The sequence below is a fragment of the Triticum aestivum genome, chromosome 5D (assembly GCF_018294505.1).
Source record: "Triticum aestivum cultivar Chinese Spring chromosome 5D, IWGSC CS RefSeq v2.1, whole genome shotgun sequence".
NCBI lineage: Eukaryota > Viridiplantae > Streptophyta > Magnoliopsida > Poales > Poaceae > Triticum > Triticum aestivum.
In genome coordinates, this window is record NC_057808.1 from 304,415,565 (window position 1) to 304,433,565 (window position 18,001).

Below are 18,001 nucleotides of genomic sequence, written 5' to 3' on the forward strand. Positions count from 1 at the left end.
GGGCTCGGGAGACACCACGAGAGCGAGATGGACCTGGCCATGTTCATCAGCAAGTTTTTGGAGAGCGACAGTGGAGGAGGTAGGGACTCGCGCGACAGCAGTGACGGCAAGCTCGGTGGGCTCCCCGACCTCGCCGACAAGATATCGATATGTTGCTCCAGGCTCAAGCATTTTTTTACAAGGTGGACCCCTACGGTCAATGGGTTCTGAGCTGGTCAAACATTTGCTGCGTGTCGCTTCTTAGAAAAATTCACCAATACGTGTGTACTTCTCCGTTTTTTTACTTTACGTATTAGATTTGTATCAAGTCAAATTCTACAAAGTTTGACAAAAATTATATTAGAAAATATCAACATCTACAGTACCAAATGTATATACTATGAAACTACATTTCATAACTAATTTTACCATATTGATTTGGTATTGTGAATGTTAATACTTTACGCCGGCGCCGCTCGCTCTCGCTTGCTCCAGTATCCTCTGTGTTACTGTCGTTGCTCTGCTGCTAATCCTCTGTTGCTCTATTGCTAATCTTTGATCTGGAGGGAGGTTGATGCTGGTCGAGCAGCTATATCCCCATTATCCCCTTACTCAACTCCGAATTCACATGCTTGACCATCATGAGGTTTGGATTCAAGGGTCTCTTCCCTTCTCATCCCAACTGGATTTGGTTGGTTCGCGTTCGAGTTTAGACGGGGAATCATTTGTTCGAGGTGCCGCACGGCCTGATTCGTTGGCGGGAGGGACTCAAGGCATGATTCTGGTGGCCAAGGAGTTCGGTTCCCTGCCATGGTCGGGCGTTGTGGGGCGCAACGGAGGAGGGCCCTTCTTCAACGAGGGTGTCACCACGCGAGGGCGGGGGGGGGGGGGGGCGCCGGTGGGCGAGCTTTGACCGTGGACACGTGGATGCGGAGATGGGCTCGGGAGACACCACGAGAGCGAGATGGAGCTGGCCAGTAAGTTTTTGGAGAGCAGCAGTGGAGGAGGCACGGACTCGCGCGACAACAACGACGGCAAGCTCGGTGGGCTCCCCGACCTCGCCACAAGATATCGGTATGTTGGTCAGTGAAAAATGAAGAAACACGCCAAATATCCCAACAAACAAACAAACAGTACAAAATATCTACAACACAAGCATGGAAAATACACTCCATCTATGAAAAATGGCGCAGCAAGGCGCGCGTCATCCACTAGTAATAATAATACTTGAAGCCATGAAGCAGCGATGTTAGACCGCCCTAGATGACACACATTGCGGGAGGATGGGAAACACCGAGGTCGTCTCCGGCAAGCAAGTAATTAATTTTTGTTCTGGTCATACAAGATGGTGGGATGAAGCTGCAGCACTATTTGCAGAATGTGTGGACATAAGTACTGCAATTGGGGAGGTCATTTTTAAGCATTGTATTCGTTCATGTAATCAAACGGCTCATGTGCTAGCTACCTATGGTTTTTGTAATAAGTCTACTCTTATTTGGTTGGATGAGCCTCCTAACTTCATTGTCAGCACGCTTGTAGACGATGTAAACATTTTCATGATTTAATAAAGCTAGCCATGATGGCCTTCCCTAAAAAAAGCGACACCTCGTCCTGGAGCCCATGTCTTTGCCTTTTGTCTGACATCCAGACCCTGTACTAAAAAGGCAGCCACAAGAAAATTTTGCACTTAAGATATGACCAGCAATTCCGAATCCCATATGCAGCCTCGAAGCATGTCCTTCCCTGATAGAGAGCTCGATAGACAGAGGCAACCGAATAAGAACCAGATGCAGTACATACGCAGACGTTCATACATACGCATATATATTCACCTCTTATGAATGTACACACATTCTATTCCTATAAGCACACCCGAGAAATTGAGGTAGCACATCATTTTGAGATTAATAAAGTCACCACATACATCTCCGTAGTCAACGTGAACGTCTTCTTCCACTGAAATAAATACAAGAAAATACGAAAGCCAATGCCAAGTCTAGGAATTAAACCTTGTTGCCTGATTACACCAAAAGAACCTTACTATTTGAGCTAGGCTCAGTTGTCAATCTTATTACTAGTTAATAATAAAGAGGCGGTATCATTATAAGGAAGCGGGAACTTTTGTTTTATTTTCAGGGAAAATGTAGCCTTTTCATAAGCAGTGGAAAATCCAAATCGCCCACCAAAAACAAATGAGAAAGGTGTGGCCGCTCCTGGGTGTAGGTGCACCCATATGAACAGTAAAATCCAAAAAAATACAAAAAGAAAATTGAAAAATCTGTTTTGCTTTACATCAAATAAGATCAAAGTATTTAGCTTCTTGCAAAAATTCGTGAGCAAATAACATCCGAGGAGCCTTCAGAGAAAAAAAAAAATCACTGCTCAAAAGTGAACAAAACTTCGAGCACTGATTTTGTTATTTTTGTGAGGGCTCCTCGAATGTTGTTTGTGTACGAAAGTTTGCAAGAAGCTAATACTTTGGATCATGTTTGATGTGCAAGAATTTCAGATTTTTTTTATAATTCTGTTTTGTATTTTTTTTTCTGATTTACTATTCATCGGTGTAGGTCCACCCGGCAGTAGAAAATCCAATCTCCAAAGGCACGCGTTTCAATCATCCTATCGTGAACGGCCACACCATGGGCGAAACAGAAGCCTTTTTGTTAGCGAAACAGACGGGGCTTAATGTTCTTGCTGCAAAAGAAATCGATTCGGAGCCGTCCCTATTCCGATCATGCCAAGAAACGGGACCACATCTCAGCACTGCCACATCTCTATCGATCCGAGCATCACACGTACTACGTGTCGTGTCGTGTGTGGTGCGCACCCATATATACGCGCGCGCACCACCCCTCGTGGCACCCAGAAAAATCATCGCCATTGCAACTTTGGAAGCCCCGCGCACGCAAAGCCCTAGCTAGGTAGCAAACTCAGCGAGAGAAGGATAGTGTCGATGGCGGAGGAGGATCAGACGGTGGTGGTACGGTGCGCGGACCTCGTCCGGGTCGAGCTGCCGGCGTCGCTGGCGCAGCGGGCGGGACGCGTCGCGGCGGCGCTCGAAGAAGGGGAGCGCGTGGTGGAGCTGCCGCGAGGGGTCTCCGGCAAGGGCCTGGCGACGGCGGCGGCGTACTACGAGGCCCGCGCGGAGGCGGAGGCGTGCGGCGTGGACGGCGGCGAGTTCGACGGCGAGTTCGTGCGCGGGCTGACGCACGACGCGGCCATCGACCTCATCCACGCCGCCCACCACCTTGGCGACCAGGCGCTCTTCAACCTCTTTGTGGGCTACAGGGCTAATTACTTCTAAAGCTTATATAATTAGTTTATGTTTCTAGCGGGGAATTAGTTTATGTTGATCCGCTGAATTTAACTTGTATTGATGCTACCTTGATTAATCATTATGCGATATATGTGTGCCTGGAAGAAACAAATGATCCGTAGTACATTGTTTTTCTTGTTGTCAACATTCTCTTGGTTTTAAGATGGTGTTTTCATGCACATACCATGTCCACATCCTCTCCCGCGTGTCCGGTGTTGAACCAGGAACATACATCGAAGCACAGCAGAACAATGGAGACAAAACCAAGGACAAAACTGACAAGAAAACTTTATATAGCAGCTCGATCAGTTTATAATATAAGAAGACGACACACATCCAACGACAAAAATTTGAAGCGAGTCTTGCGATGCACAAGACGCCCAAGCACCAGCCACGGCGAATCTTCCAAACAACGGAACACCGAACACGCAGGGAGCAAGATCATAAACTCACGAAAAACACATCCTAGCACGCACACGAATGTCCTGATGCCACCCAAACTGTACTACACAATAGAACAAGGAAAGTTTTGCGCATAGCAATCGGCAGAAATTATGGATGCACAAAGGGCGTGATGCCCTGATCTCTAGCCTGCATGAGGTCGCCCAGTCCCGCAGCTTACAAATTGCAAAACGAAAACACTAACGCCCACACATATGACAACATTGCAACTCACCCACACGCTTGGAGCACTGTCCAGTTAAGTTTGCACGAATCTTGACACATCGAGACAGTTTTCGCGTGTCACGTAGGACAAGACCGGTGTGTGGGTGTTGGAGAGGTCGCCCACACGCCCCACATCACGCGGTTGCCAGCTGCGCTGTGTGGGCGAACTAGTTTCTGCCCACACATCCATCACCTAGTTCATGCACGTGTGGGCGAACTGCTTTTCGCCCACGACAGTCGTACGTTGTTGGATGGCAACTGCAGTTGCGCATACATAGCAACCAGGTAAACACACATGACAATTATGATTCGTTTGCTAGACGGCAACTGCAGTTGCGCGTACATGGCAATCAGGTAAACATACATGGCAACTGTGATTAACCACACGTGGCAACTAGGTAAACACACATGGCAACTATTGTTTGACCATATGTGGCAAGTAGTTAGTCACACACAACAACTATGGTTTGATTACACGCGGCAACTACCAGAAATTAGACATGGCAACTATAATTAACCAAAACAGAGAGAGTTGTCATGCTTTTACAACCATATTTGCCATCCTGAATAACTACATTTGCCATTCCGGATGGCAACTAAATCGTCATCCCGCGGGTATCTATTGTAGCTGCGCCAGGACGTGTGTGCATATTTGCTTCGTGCCACACGCGCGGCGTAGGGATGAGTAGTACTTGTTAGGCGTGTGGCACGAAGTAGCTGCGCCCACACGTGTGGGCAATTCTACTGTTCGCCCACACACAACCCGTGTGGGCTGCCCCCTGCTCATGCCACACACGATGTGTGGGCGAATGCCCATTATGCCACACGTGTGGTGGATATCGGCGTCCATTGCAAAAATGTCTTACATTTAGATACAAAGGTATTACTATTTATCTTTATTTCTTTCCTATACGTTTGACTGTCAGCACAACTTTTGCAACGTTGAACTTTTCCTCGAAACAAGGCAAAAAACTTCCCAAATGATAACGCCCATACGTGTGACATGTTTACACATCGGCCACACGCCTTGATCCACATTGATTCTATTTTGCACGAATCCTAAAGAAATTTGTTAGAATCTGAGTGCCACGTGGGCATTATCGTGTGTGTGGGCGTTGAAGAGTTCGTCCACACGCCCCGTAACACGCAGTTTGACAGCTGCGCTGTGTGGGCGAACTAGTTTCTGCCCACACAACCACCACCTAGTCCACGCGCGTGTGAGCGAGCTGCTTTCCGCTCACACGACACTCGCACGTTGCTGGATGGCAATTGCAGTTGCGCGTACGTGGCAACTAGGTAAACAAACATGGCAACTATGATTCGTTGCTAGACGGCAACTGCAGTTGCGCGTACGCGGCAACCAGGGTAAACACATGACAACTGTGATTAACCATACATGGCAACTATGGTTGGACCACACGTGGGAACTAGGTAAACACACATGGCAACTATTCTTTGACCATATGTGGCAAGTAGTTAATCACACACGGCAACCATGGTTTGATTACACGCGGCAACTAGCATAAATTAGACATGGCAACTATAGTTAACCAAAACAGAGAGAGTTGCCATGCTTTTACAACTGCATTTGCCATCCCGAATAACTACATCTGCCATCCCCGATGGCAACAAATCATCATCCCGCGAGTACCTAACGTAGCTGCGCCAGGACATGTGGGCATATTTGTTTCGTGCCACACGCGCGGGATAAGGATGAGTAGTACTTGTTAGGCGTGTGGCACGAAGTAGTTGTGCCCACCCATGTGAACAATTCTAATATTCGTCCACACACAACCTATGTGGTTGCCTCCTGCTCATGCCCCACACAGTGTGTGGGCGGATGTTTAATATGCCACACGTGTGGGCGTTATCAGGATCCAAAAACTTTGCCTGCCCATTAAATAATAAGTTTCGAGAAAACCAGACTAAAAACCACAATTACAACCATAATTCAAAAGGAATATGGCGTTTTGGAGGACGAGCACCATAAAGCTCTTTTTTATGAAATATTCAAAAATCACATTTTTGAAGTTCCAAAAATTCTAAAAAAAATCTACACGTTCATATGGATGTATTCTACATGTGTATAGAGTCCGAGAATGAAATACAGTATGGTGTGAGCTAGATAAAAAAGACAAATTCATGCATTTTTAATAGTGAACAGTGGGTGTACCGTTAACCACTTTCAAAATCATGATTTTTTTTCTTTTAGTGTAGCTGTCACCATAATGTATATCTCTACTCTTATAAAAAACCGAGTTGGTGATGATAATGTGCCTGCCATCTTGCAATATAGACCGCCCGATCTATATCTGAAGGATAGAAATCAAACTATGGTAATTTTGCAAAAAGATGCCCGCACCTCTCTCCACATTTGCGGATAAGGACTTCCCTCGTTCATCCTTATCTTCCACAATCTCATTGTTGAGCAATTAAAAAGGAAGCCTCTGGAACAATCTGGCATGGTGACTGCTGCCAGCGTCGTCCATCCCCATGCCTCCGCTCAATCCGACCACCAATCACCACCACGCCCCACTCCTCCTCACCTTATCTCTCCTCTTTCTCGAGATATCATTAGTTTTTACACATGAGATTACTCCCGCATGGGTCAATCACAACAGGTGTTTTGTAAAAAAATGCATCTTGTTGTTCTGTGCAATCCACAGGCATCTTGCTAGCCATTTTTAAATTTTACACACATGTACTATACATTTGTATGAATGTGTGTGGTTTTCCTAGAATTCCTTAAAGCTTCAAAATGTGATTTCGATTTTTAACAAAATAGCTCCATGGAGCTCATACTCCATTCCTCATTTTCGCCTAAAAACCATAATCTAGCCAAACTAGATCCATGGCACGAAAAGCTGACGCAGCCAAGATGACACAAACTCAACGCGTCAAAGGAAGGGATTCAAAGAATCCATGCACGCTAGCCAAACCACACGAAAACGACCAGCAAACTCCGACCTTGGGGATGAGATCTAAGAGCATCTCTAGCAGTTTCCCTATCTTAAAGGTGCAAAATCTTCTCCCTATCCCATTTCCCTAAGAAAATTTAGGGAAATCGTTGATGCTCAAATAGCAAATCCACTATTCCAATATTTTTATTTTTGTCAAATCTTATGTTTCAAACTGACACAACATATTAACTAAAAACTTGAACAATGGTGCACATAATTCAAATACATAAGAAGTTTAATGTTCTCAAACATAACTATTTAAATATGACATATAGTACAAATGAATTAAGAATTCAAATGGACATGATAAAAGCACAATAATTAAGTTCTATGGAGGCGCCAATGATGCTCAGTAAGATAATCTTGATCTGTTGAGGGAGATGAGGTGGCGGTATAGAAGCCTAGCATAGAAAATAGAAACCCTTGTTGCTGCTTGATCTATTGATTATGTAGATGAAAAACTTAGTTCCATTACATGCAGACAAATCATTTGACATACTTGGGTACGTGAAAAAAACAATCAGTGAAGTTGCTCCCTCCGTCCTGGATTATAGGACCGGTGAGCCACATACCAGGGTTCCTTTTTATTATTAGATCGCTTGAAAAGTTCCTATTTAAAAGGATCTAATTAACTCCACACCTAATTAATTGGCTCCTTTTCCAAATTGATTCGGCGCAAAGAATATATCATATAAATGGACATGATTAACTACATACCTAATTAGTTGTCTTGCTAATTAATTGTATTGATAGCTAGATATCTAAATTAAGGCTGGTCGTAATGGGAGTATCATAAGCGGTATCATGCATGCCAACTAGACTTTTTGGATGGTGTGGCAAACAATTAAATGAGGAAATAGAGGATGTAGTATCATATTATGATACCGTATCATATTAAATGGTGTACTACTTTGTGTCATGCATGACAATTTATAAGACAACCTAAGATACTAACCCATGATACTATGCAACACGGAAGTAGTATCATACACTAGTATCATATGCATGATACTAGTATATGATACTCCCCATTACAACCAGCCTAATTTGGTGCTCTTTTTTCAAATTGTTTCTCATTAATGACTGCAGGGGATGAAAATAACAATGTACAGTTTCCCTTTTAATAATAGAGATGTACATGGATGTTATTGACACCAATCAAATATTAATTACAATTGCTATGTGGTGTTTACAAGAGGTGTAATTTTGGCCAAAGATAACTTTTGCCAAACATCAATGACAAATATGCAAAAGGTATGTGTTCTGGGATCCAAAGCAAACTATCTTCATTTGTTTTGATCACTAGTAGAAAAATGGTCATCTGTCCCGGTTGGTAAGGGCCTTTTGTCCCGGTTATTAAACCGGGACTAAAGGGTGGTTACTAATGCCCTAGCCCTTTAGTCCCGGTTCTTATACGAACCGGGACAGATGGGCCTCCACGTGGCCGGTGCGGCGAGCCCAGGCAGGAGGGCCTTTGGTCCCGGTTGGTGGCACTAACCGGGACCAATAGGCATCCACGCGTCAGCATTTCAGGGGCTGGGGTTTTTGTTTTTTTGAAGGGGGGGGGGGTTGGGGGTTTTGGGGGGTTAATTTAGGTGTTTCATATATTGTGTTAGCTAGCTAATTAATAGAGAGAAGTGTCCTCTCTTATCTCCGTGCTTGGTCGACGCTACGTACTATATATGTATAGAGAGGACTAGACACGCTAGCTAGTAAGCAAATGAAGGAAACAGAAGATCGTCATGAACATATATGCATACAGAGAGAAGTGATATCGACCACCTCTCCTTCTCCGAGAGATTGGTCGAACAACAAGTTCTCGTATATCTATCCGACACTACCGGCTACATATATACAATAATTATCTCTTACAATATAATCTCCTAATTATATATGAACACAGGGTCCACATAGTATTCTCCGTTTTCAGCGATCACGTGGTCAAGGAAGAATGCCGCCAATTCCTCTTGAATTGCTCGCATACGATCTGGTGGTAGGAGTTCATCCCGCATCCGAAAGATCTAATTTGAAGAAGGGGTCAATACATATATATATGAATAAATGAAACTCAACACAAATGATGGTAATAAAATAAAATTGTGAATATTATTGCTTACGCACTTCATATTGTTCGTCAGAGTAGCCCCGCTCACAGGTCGTGTAGCGGATGGACTCGCAAACGTAGTATCCACAGAAATCATTCCCTTGTTCCTGCCACAACCACTTTACAAGAAATAGAGGTCAATCAAACTGATAAGCAAGCATGCTAAATGGTATTGATGAAACTAGCGCTTGAATCACTAGGAGATGCGCGGAACATGCTACTATAGTACTTACTTTCGGGTGTCTAAATTGCAGCTTCTTCGGCAGTCCCGGAGCTTTTTTGGTGAATTTTCTCCAAACCCTGCCAGACAAAGAAAACAATTACTTGATATCAGGAAATGAACAAAGTTGCTGATATGGTGGATAATGATCGATTTAACTTACTTCTCGAGCATTTGAGTCATGTCCGCATAGTCCTGGGGATCTTTTCGTCTCGAGTCTAAGACGGTTACTAGTCCCTGCTCAAGCTTAATCTCTAGGAGAATATAGTGGAAGCTGCGCACGCATGCATAAGTCATCAATTACATTACTATAACCTGGACTAATAAGGGAAACCGAATATGCACAAGACAGTAACACTCACTTGAAGTTGTAAGGAAAGAGTATTATATCTTTGTTTTCATTTATTACCAACGATCGTAGCAAGTTGGCCTCGGTATTTTCGGCATGATATTTAACCTCAGTTGCATCTATGAGATTTGTGTTAATGAATCCAATATCACCGATTTGTCTTTTCTTCAATTCGGCGATCTTCAATCTGCATAATATAGTGAGGATAATTATAAATACATGCAATGAAAGAGCTGACCTATATAGAGAGACTTAATGACAGAAGTAGTACTACTTACAGACAGTAGCAAGTGATCGTTGATTTATCGAGGGCCTTTTGATTGAAAAACTGGAAGAACTCCTCAAATGGAACATTCAACAGTTCAATTCCAACGAGGTCATGCTCCTCTTTAACTCTCAGCGTCAAAGTATTCCTCCCCCCAGACTCTCTGCAGGTTTTCATGTACCAATCATGTAATCTTCGCATCATCGTTGTTAGAGATCTTTCATCTTTGACGAGAGGCTTCCCGTACTCGTATCTGTGTTCCTCCACCTCCAAGAAATCATAATGTACATCGTCGGGCAGGTAATCTCCAAGATTGCTATAACCGGGCACCATCCTCGGATCATTAGCGACGATGTCGCTAGACACCTTGAGCGGGGGGCACGATTGGTTCGCTTGTTCGCCGAGCTGGGCAATTTTTTTCCCAGCTCGTCGTTCTTTTAACCTTTGATCACTGACAGTACTTCCCGACCGCTCCGCTTCGACAAATGTCTTTGCAATAATGCGCTCATAGTTGCCTTTCGGCGGAGACTTTGATGGTTTTGTCAGGGCAGCCAGAGTGCGCTTCGCTTTCACCGGATCTACCTTCTCCTCCGGAGGTGGATGTTTCTTTGCTTTCACCCCTTCAAAGAAGTTCGTCACTTCGGCTCGCACGATCTTCGTGGTTTCCTCCTCGGTCCTCTCATATGGTAACTTCTCTGGAGTCTTCAGAGAAGGATCGAATCTGTATTGCCTCTCGCCTCTGGCTGTACTGCTAGACGCCGGCAGAGCAGACGGAGCGGCTGCGGCTGTCTTCTTTCCTTGCTTACGAGGCGGAGTAAAGGACTATGACGTGCCGGAGCAGCCGGAGCGGCGGCGGGTCTCTTCGCCCTTGCTGACAAGGCAGAGAAGGAGGAGGCTGGCTGCTCGGGCGCGCCGGCGCAGGCGGAGAAGGAGGCGGAGTGCCGCCACGCACCGGATAAGGAGGCTGAGTGCCCTGATCACTCGCCGGAGGAGGAGGCGGAGGAGGAGGCGGAGTGCCCTTACTCGCCGAAGGAGGAGGAGGAGGCGGAGGCGTCCAGTTTGGAAGGTTGATGAGCTCCTTCCGCCATAGGCATGGAGTCTTCAGAGCAGAACCCAGCCGAGTCTCCCCTTCACCGGTAGGGTGGTCAAGCTGGAGGTCCTCAAATCCCTCCGTTATTTCGTCCACCGTCACCCTAGCATATCCTTCTGGAATCGGACGACAGTGAAAAGTTGCGCCGGGTTCAGGAGGTCGAACAGAGCCGACAGCCGCCTTGACTTTGAAGTTCTGCCATTGCGTCATAAGGTGGCAATGTTGAGACTCCGTGATAGCATCCACGGGGTAGCTAGCAGGAGCCGTCAAGACATGCTCCGGCTGAAGCAGCTCGGTGGAAGCCACGCTGCTTCTCCGCTGAGATGGCGGGGTAGCTTCGGGGGTAGTTTCGGCAGGTCGCTTGCTGCGAGCTACGTCTCGTTCCTCTAGCGCTTGAACCCTTTCGTGTAGTTTCTGAATTTGGGTCTGCTCCACTTTTTTCCTCCTCTCCTGGCATTTGTAACCGCCTGCGTCCGGAAAACCAGCCTTCCACGGAACGGAGCCTGGCGTGCCTCGTGTCCGTCCAGGGTGCTTAGGATTCCCGAGGGCCATTGTGAGCTCGTCGTTCTCTCTGTCTGGAACGAACGTCCCTTGCTGCGCTGCATCGATATAGTGCTGAAGCCTCTTGACTGGTATTCTCATTTGCTCGTCCGTCCAAACGCACTTCCCTGATACAGGGTTCAAGGTTCCGCCAGCCCCGAAGAACCAAGTCCGGCAACGGTCTGGCCAGTTCATTGTCTCTGGTTCGATCCCTTTATCAAGCAGATCATTCTCAGCCTTGGCCCACTTAGGCCGGGCTTTGAGGTAGCCACCTGACCCCGTGCGATGGTGAAGCTTCTTCTTCGCAGCATTTTTCTTGTTTGTCGCTGACATCTTCTTACTCTTTTCCGATGTCTTGTGGGCCACAAATGCGGGCCAGTGATCTCTGATCTTCTCATATTTGCCGATGAATTCTGGTGTCTCTTCTTTGTCGACAAACGTTTTCAGCTCATTCTTCCACCTCCTGAATAGGTCTGCCATCTTCTTAAGAGCATGAGACTTGATTAATTGCTCTTTAACTGGCTTCTCCGGATCCTCCTCTGGCGGTAGGGTGAAATTTGCCTTCAGCTCAGTCCAAAGATCATCTTTCTGCATATCATTGACATAAGACACCTCAGGGTCTTCCTTCTTAGGCTTATACCATTGGTGGATGCTGATCGGGATCTTGTCCCTAACAAGAACCCCGCACTGAGCAGCAAATGCTTCCTTTGTCCGGATGGGTTCAATCGGTTGGCCGTCGCGCGCGATTGCTGTGATCTCAAACCTTTCATCCGAGCGCAACTTTTTCTTCGGGCCTCGTCTCTTTACCGAAGTTGTGCTCGATCCGGAGGGCTAGAAAAAAGAAGAAAGACGAGAGTTAATTAATATGTGTACATACCAAAACAATGAATGCATCAATTAGCTAGTCAGCACAGGCTTAACTAATATATTTACCTGGCCGGACTCTGTTCGGTCACCGGAGCCGTCACCACGGGCTCCTTCTTGCACCAGCATTGGGTCACCGGAGCCATCATAATCATGTCTTTCCTCCTCCACTCTTCGATCACCGTAGCCTGCTTCTTCACCCTGTTCTTCCAGACCATCATTGTCGTTAAGATACGACAAGACATCACCTCCGGCTAAGATTATGTCCCCCAACACCTCTTCTGCTTCCTCGTCTCGTCCGTGCTCCATTGTTTCTGCAAATATTACAACATGGCAATTATTACACAAACATGACAGCAGGTGGATATATTAGTGCAAACGTAGACCTAGCTTATTCCGGGTTTGGGATGGCCTCGGCAACGCTTCAAGGGTAGGGGCGCGGCGGGAGGGGGTAGGAGACCGACATCGTTTTTTTCTAGGGTTTGGGTGTCCTCGAGAGTTTTGGTCGAGCGAGAGGGCCGGGGGGTGCTCCCGTGGTATAAGTTATCACGGTCGAAGTTATCCTGGAGGGGGTTATATCGACAACGACGACATACATACATGGGAAAATAATGTTATCGGGGAGGGGGTAGGTCGACCCCCCCTCGTGTTGAAGTTATCGGGACACAGGGTATATCGACAACGACATATCCGATAAAAAATAAGAAGACAAAGAAGAAATAAAAAGAGGAGAAGATTGAAGAAAAAAAAGAAGAAAAAAAAGAGGAGAAGAAGAAAGGAATAGAGGAGAAGAAGAGAAAATAGAACTATTCCTTTCTTCTCCTCCTCTTCTTTTTCTTCTTTTTTCTTCTTTTTTCTTCTTCTTATTTTCCTTTTTCCTCTCCTTCTTTTTCTTCTTCTTCATTATCTTCCTAGCTAGATATATAATACTTTTCTAAAAATGTAACTTTTGCATATATAAAACTTTTTCTTCTTCTTCCTTCTTCCTTCTCTTCCTTTTTTTCCTAAATATATAAAACTTTTCTAAAAATGAAACTAACCTAAAATGTATTAAATCAAAGAACATATATAGATAAAACTAACCTAAAATGTACCCAAATGTACTAAAAATCTATCTTTTATATGCACAGAGAACATACATATATATATATATACACATTTTTATAAAAATGCAAAAAACAAATCATCATATATATGAACAAAAAATCTAAAAAAAGGACATATAATCAGATATACACACATACATTACTCACACATATACATATAATCTGGAAAAAACATCATAAATATGTGAAAAACAGAGGAGAGGACAGGGGGGCGGCGCCGGCCTGACCAAGGAGAGGTGCGGCGTGGTCGGGGCAGGGGCAGAGGCACGGCGCCGACGTCGGTGTAGAGGGCGGCGACGGCGGCATGGTGGGGGCAGGGGCGACGACGGCATGGTCGGGTTAGGGGCGATGGCGTCGACGGGGCAGAGGGCGGCGACTGCGTCGACGGGGCGGGTCGGGGGCGCGGCAGAGGCACGGCGAGGGCGCGCGGCATGGTCGGGGGCAGGGGCGACGGCGGCGTGGTCGGGGCAGGGGCAATGGCGTCGACGGGGCAGAGGGCGGCGACGACATCGACGGGGCGGGTCGGGGACGCGACAGAGGCACGGCGAGGGCGCGCGGCGTGGTCGGGTGGCAGGGGCGACGGCGGCGTGGTCGGGGCGGGGCAACGGCGGTGTGGTCGGGGGCGCGGCAGAGGCACGGCGTGCTCGGGCAGCCTGGCGGCGTCGTCGGAGGGATCGAAGAACTGACGAAATTTTCACAAGTGCTGGCTTATATAGCAAACCCATTGGTACCGGTTGGTGGCACAAACAAGCCAGTACCAATGCCCCCCTTTAGTCCCGGTTGTTGCCACGAATCGGGACCAAAGGGTGGAATTGGTCCCGGTTCGTGCCACCAACCGGGACCAATGGCCTTGCACAGCGGCGTGGTGATGGGAGTTTAGTCCCACCTCGCTAGTTGAGAGCGTCGACTACCTGTTTATAAGCGCTGCTGCCTCCTCTCTCTCAAACTCCTCTGAACTGCAGGCCTATGGGCCTAATTTGACAGTGCTTTGCCTGTGGGCCTGCTGGGCCTTCTGCGGGCCTGAATCCTGGCCCAACTAGCTGGGTTTCTAGTTGTATTCAGGCCGTGGTGGCCCAGGAGGTGGCATTTTTTTTATTTTTTTTCCAGTTTTTTTGTTTTCTTTGTTGCTTTATTTTTTTTATTTTTTTCTACTTACAACAAAATACTTACTGTTGCTATTTTATTTATTTTATTAAGGTTTATTTATTTTGTTTTATTATAGTTTATTTTATTTTGTTTATACTTATTTATTTTATAAAAGTTTATTTTATTTATTTTATTTTGTTTCTACTTATTTATTTTATTTTGTTTCTACTTATTTATAAAAGTCTATTTTGTTTATACTTATTTATTTTATTTTCTTTTTTGCTTTTCGTATTTATTTTATGAAAATTATTTTTGCTTTTAATGTTTTGAACAGAAAATACTTTGATAATTTTAGTTGCATAAATTCTATATAATTTTAGTTTCAATAATACTAGAGGTTTATAAAAGCTTTTAAGTTGATTCCTTTAGTACCGGTTCTTTCTGCCCTTTCTGACTTCATTTGTTATTTTTCATGCATTTATTGATTATTTTGAGCTATAAGACCCTGAAATTGAAAAGCATTTCAAATGAACTCTGAAAAGGTTGAAAGTTGGCATGGTATCATCATTTCATCCACATAGCATGTGCAAGAAAGCTGAGAGGGTTACGGCAAAAACTGGATGCACTTCGTGTACAAAACGGACAATGATATCATACTCGCCTGTTACAAAGTTGGCTTGGTATCATCATAATAGTTGCGGGAGAAAGTCTTCACTTTTTCTTCGCTTGTGTCATTTGCTTATTGCGCCGTAACCATGGATAATCTTCATCGTTTATCAGGATGCTTGGGTCAGCCTTGACTTTGAAGGGAGGAATTTCATGAAACTTTTCATAATCTTCAGACATGTCTGTCTTGCCCTCCACTCCCACGATGTCCCTTTTTCCTGAAAGAACTATGTGGCGCTTTGGCTCATCGTATGATGTATTCGCTTCCTTATCTTTTCTTTTTCTCGGTTTGGTAGACATGTCCTTCACATAGATAACCTGTGCCACATCATTGGCTAGGACGAACGGTTCGTCAGTGTACCCAAGATTTTTCAAATCCACTGTTGTCATTCCGTACTGTGGGTCTACCTGTGCACCGCCTCCTGACAGATTGACTCATTTGAACTTAAACAAAGGGACCTTAAAATCATGTCCGTAGTCAAGTTCCCATATGTCCACTATGTAACCATAATATGTGTCCTTTCCCCTCTCGGTTGCTGCATCAAAGCGGACACCGCTGTTTTGGTTGGTGCTCTTTTGATCTTGGGCGATCGTGTAAAATGTATTCCCATTTATCTCGTATCCTTTGTAAGTCAATACAGTCGAAGATGGTCCCCTGGACAACGAGTACAGCTCATCACAAACAGTGTTGTCACCTCTAAGACGTGTTTCAACCAACTGCTGAAAGTCCTGATGTGTTCACATGTAATCCAGTCGTCGCACTGCTCCGGGTGTTTGGAGCGCAGACTGTTCTTGTGTTCATCGACATACGGGGTCACCAAGGTAGAGTTCTGTAGAACTGTGTAGTGTGCTTGAGACCAAGAATATCCGTCCCTGCATATTATTGAGTCCCCTCCAAGCGTGCCTTTTCCAGTCAGTCTCCCCTCATACCGCGATTTAGGGAGACCTATCTTCTTAAGGCCAGGAATGAAGTCAACACAAAACCTAATGACATCCTCTATTTGATGGCCCATGGAGATGCTTCCTTCTGGCCTAGCGCGGTTACAGACATATTTCTTTAGGACTCCCATGAGCCTCTCAAAGGGGTACATATTGTGTAGAAATACGGGGCCCAGAATGACAATCTCGTCAACTAGTTGAACTAGGACGTGCGTCATGATATTGAAGAAGGATGGTGGGAACACCAGCTCGAAACTGACAAGACATTGCACCACATCACTCCTTAGCCTTGGTATGATTTCTGGATCGATCACCTTCTGAGAGATTGCATTGAGGAATGCACATAGCTTCACAATGGCTAATCAGACGTTTTCCGGTAGAAGCCCCCTCAATGCAACCGGAAGCAGTTGCGTCATAATCACGTGGCAGTCATGAGACTTTAGGTTCTGGAACTTTTTCTCTGGCATATTTATTATTCCCTTTATATTCGACGAGAAGCCAGTCGGGACCTTCATACTAAGCAGGCATTCAAAGAAGATTTCCTTCTCTTCTTTGGTAAGAGCGTAGCTGGCAGGACCTTCATACTACTTTGGAGGCATGCCGTCTTTTTCGTGCAAACGTTGCAGGTCCCCCCGTGCCTCAGCTGTATCTTTTGTCTTCCCATACACGCCCAAGAAGCCTAGCAGGTTCACGCAAAGTTTCTTTGTCACGTGCATCACGTCGATCGAAGAGCGGACCTCTAGGTCTTTCCAGTAGGGTAGGTCCCAAAATATAGATTTCTTCTTCCACATGGGTGCGCGTCCCTCAGCGTCATTCGGAACAGCTACTCCGCCGGGACCCTTTCCAAAGATTACGTGTAAATCATTGACCATAGCAAATACGTGATCACCGGTACACATGGCGGGCTTCTTCCGGTGGTCTGCCTCGCCTTTGAAATGCTTGCCTTTCTTTCGACATTGATGGTTGGTCGGAAGAAATCGACAATGGCCCAGGTACACATTCTTCCTACATTTGTCCAGGTATATACTTTCGGTGTCGGCTAAATAGTGCGTGCATGCGTGGTATCCCTTGTTTGTCTGTCCTGAAAGGTTACTGAGAGCGGGCCAATCGTTGATGGTTACAAATAGCATCGCGTGCAGGTTAAATTCCTCCTGTTTGTGCTCATCCCACGTACGTACACCGTTTCCATTCCACAACTGTAAAAGTTCTTCAACTAATGGCCTTAGGTACACATCAATGTCGTTGCCGGGTTGCTTAGGGCCTTGGATGAGAACTGGCATCATAATGAACTTCCACTTCATGCACATCCAAGGAGGAAGGTTATACATACATAGAGTCACGGGCCAGGTGCTGTGATTGCTGCTCTGCTCCCCGAAAGGATTAATGCCATCCGCGCTTAAACCAAACCATACGTTCCTTGGGTCACCTGCAAACTCATCCCAGTACTTTCTCTCGATTTTTCTCCACTGCGACCCGTCAGCGGGTGCTCTCAACTTCCCGTCTTTCTTACGGTCCTCACTGTGCCATCGCATCAACTTGGCATGCTCTTCATTTCTGAACAGACGTTTCAACCGTGGTATTATAGGAGCATACCACATCACCTTCGCAGGAACCCTCTTCCTGGGGGGCTCGCCGTCAACATCACCAGGGTCATCTCGTCTGATCTTATACCGCAATGCACCGCATACCGGGCATGCGTTCAGATCCTTGTACGCACCGCGGTAGAGGATGCAGTCATTAGGGCATGCATGTATCTTCTGCACCTCCAATCCTAGAGGGCATACGACCTTCTTTGCTGCGTATGTACTGTCGGGCAATCCGTTATCCTTTGGAAGCTTCTTCTTCAATATT

At 45.8% G+C, this 18,001-nt stretch overlaps 1 protein-coding gene across 1 annotated transcript; it reads left to right on the forward strand.

The window, feature by feature from the left end:
• Positions 1-2,821: 2,821 nt before the first annotated feature.
• LOC123124728 (uncharacterized) lies at positions 2,822-3,407 on the forward strand. Its single transcript, XM_044545296.1, has one exon. The coding sequence runs from the start codon at positions 2,933-2,935 to the stop codon at positions 3,281-3,283; it is 351 nt and encodes a 116-aa protein (XP_044401231.1). The 5' UTR covers positions 2,822-2,932; the 3' UTR covers positions 3,284-3,407.
• The last annotated feature ends 14,594 nt before the right edge of the window (positions 3,408-18,001 follow it).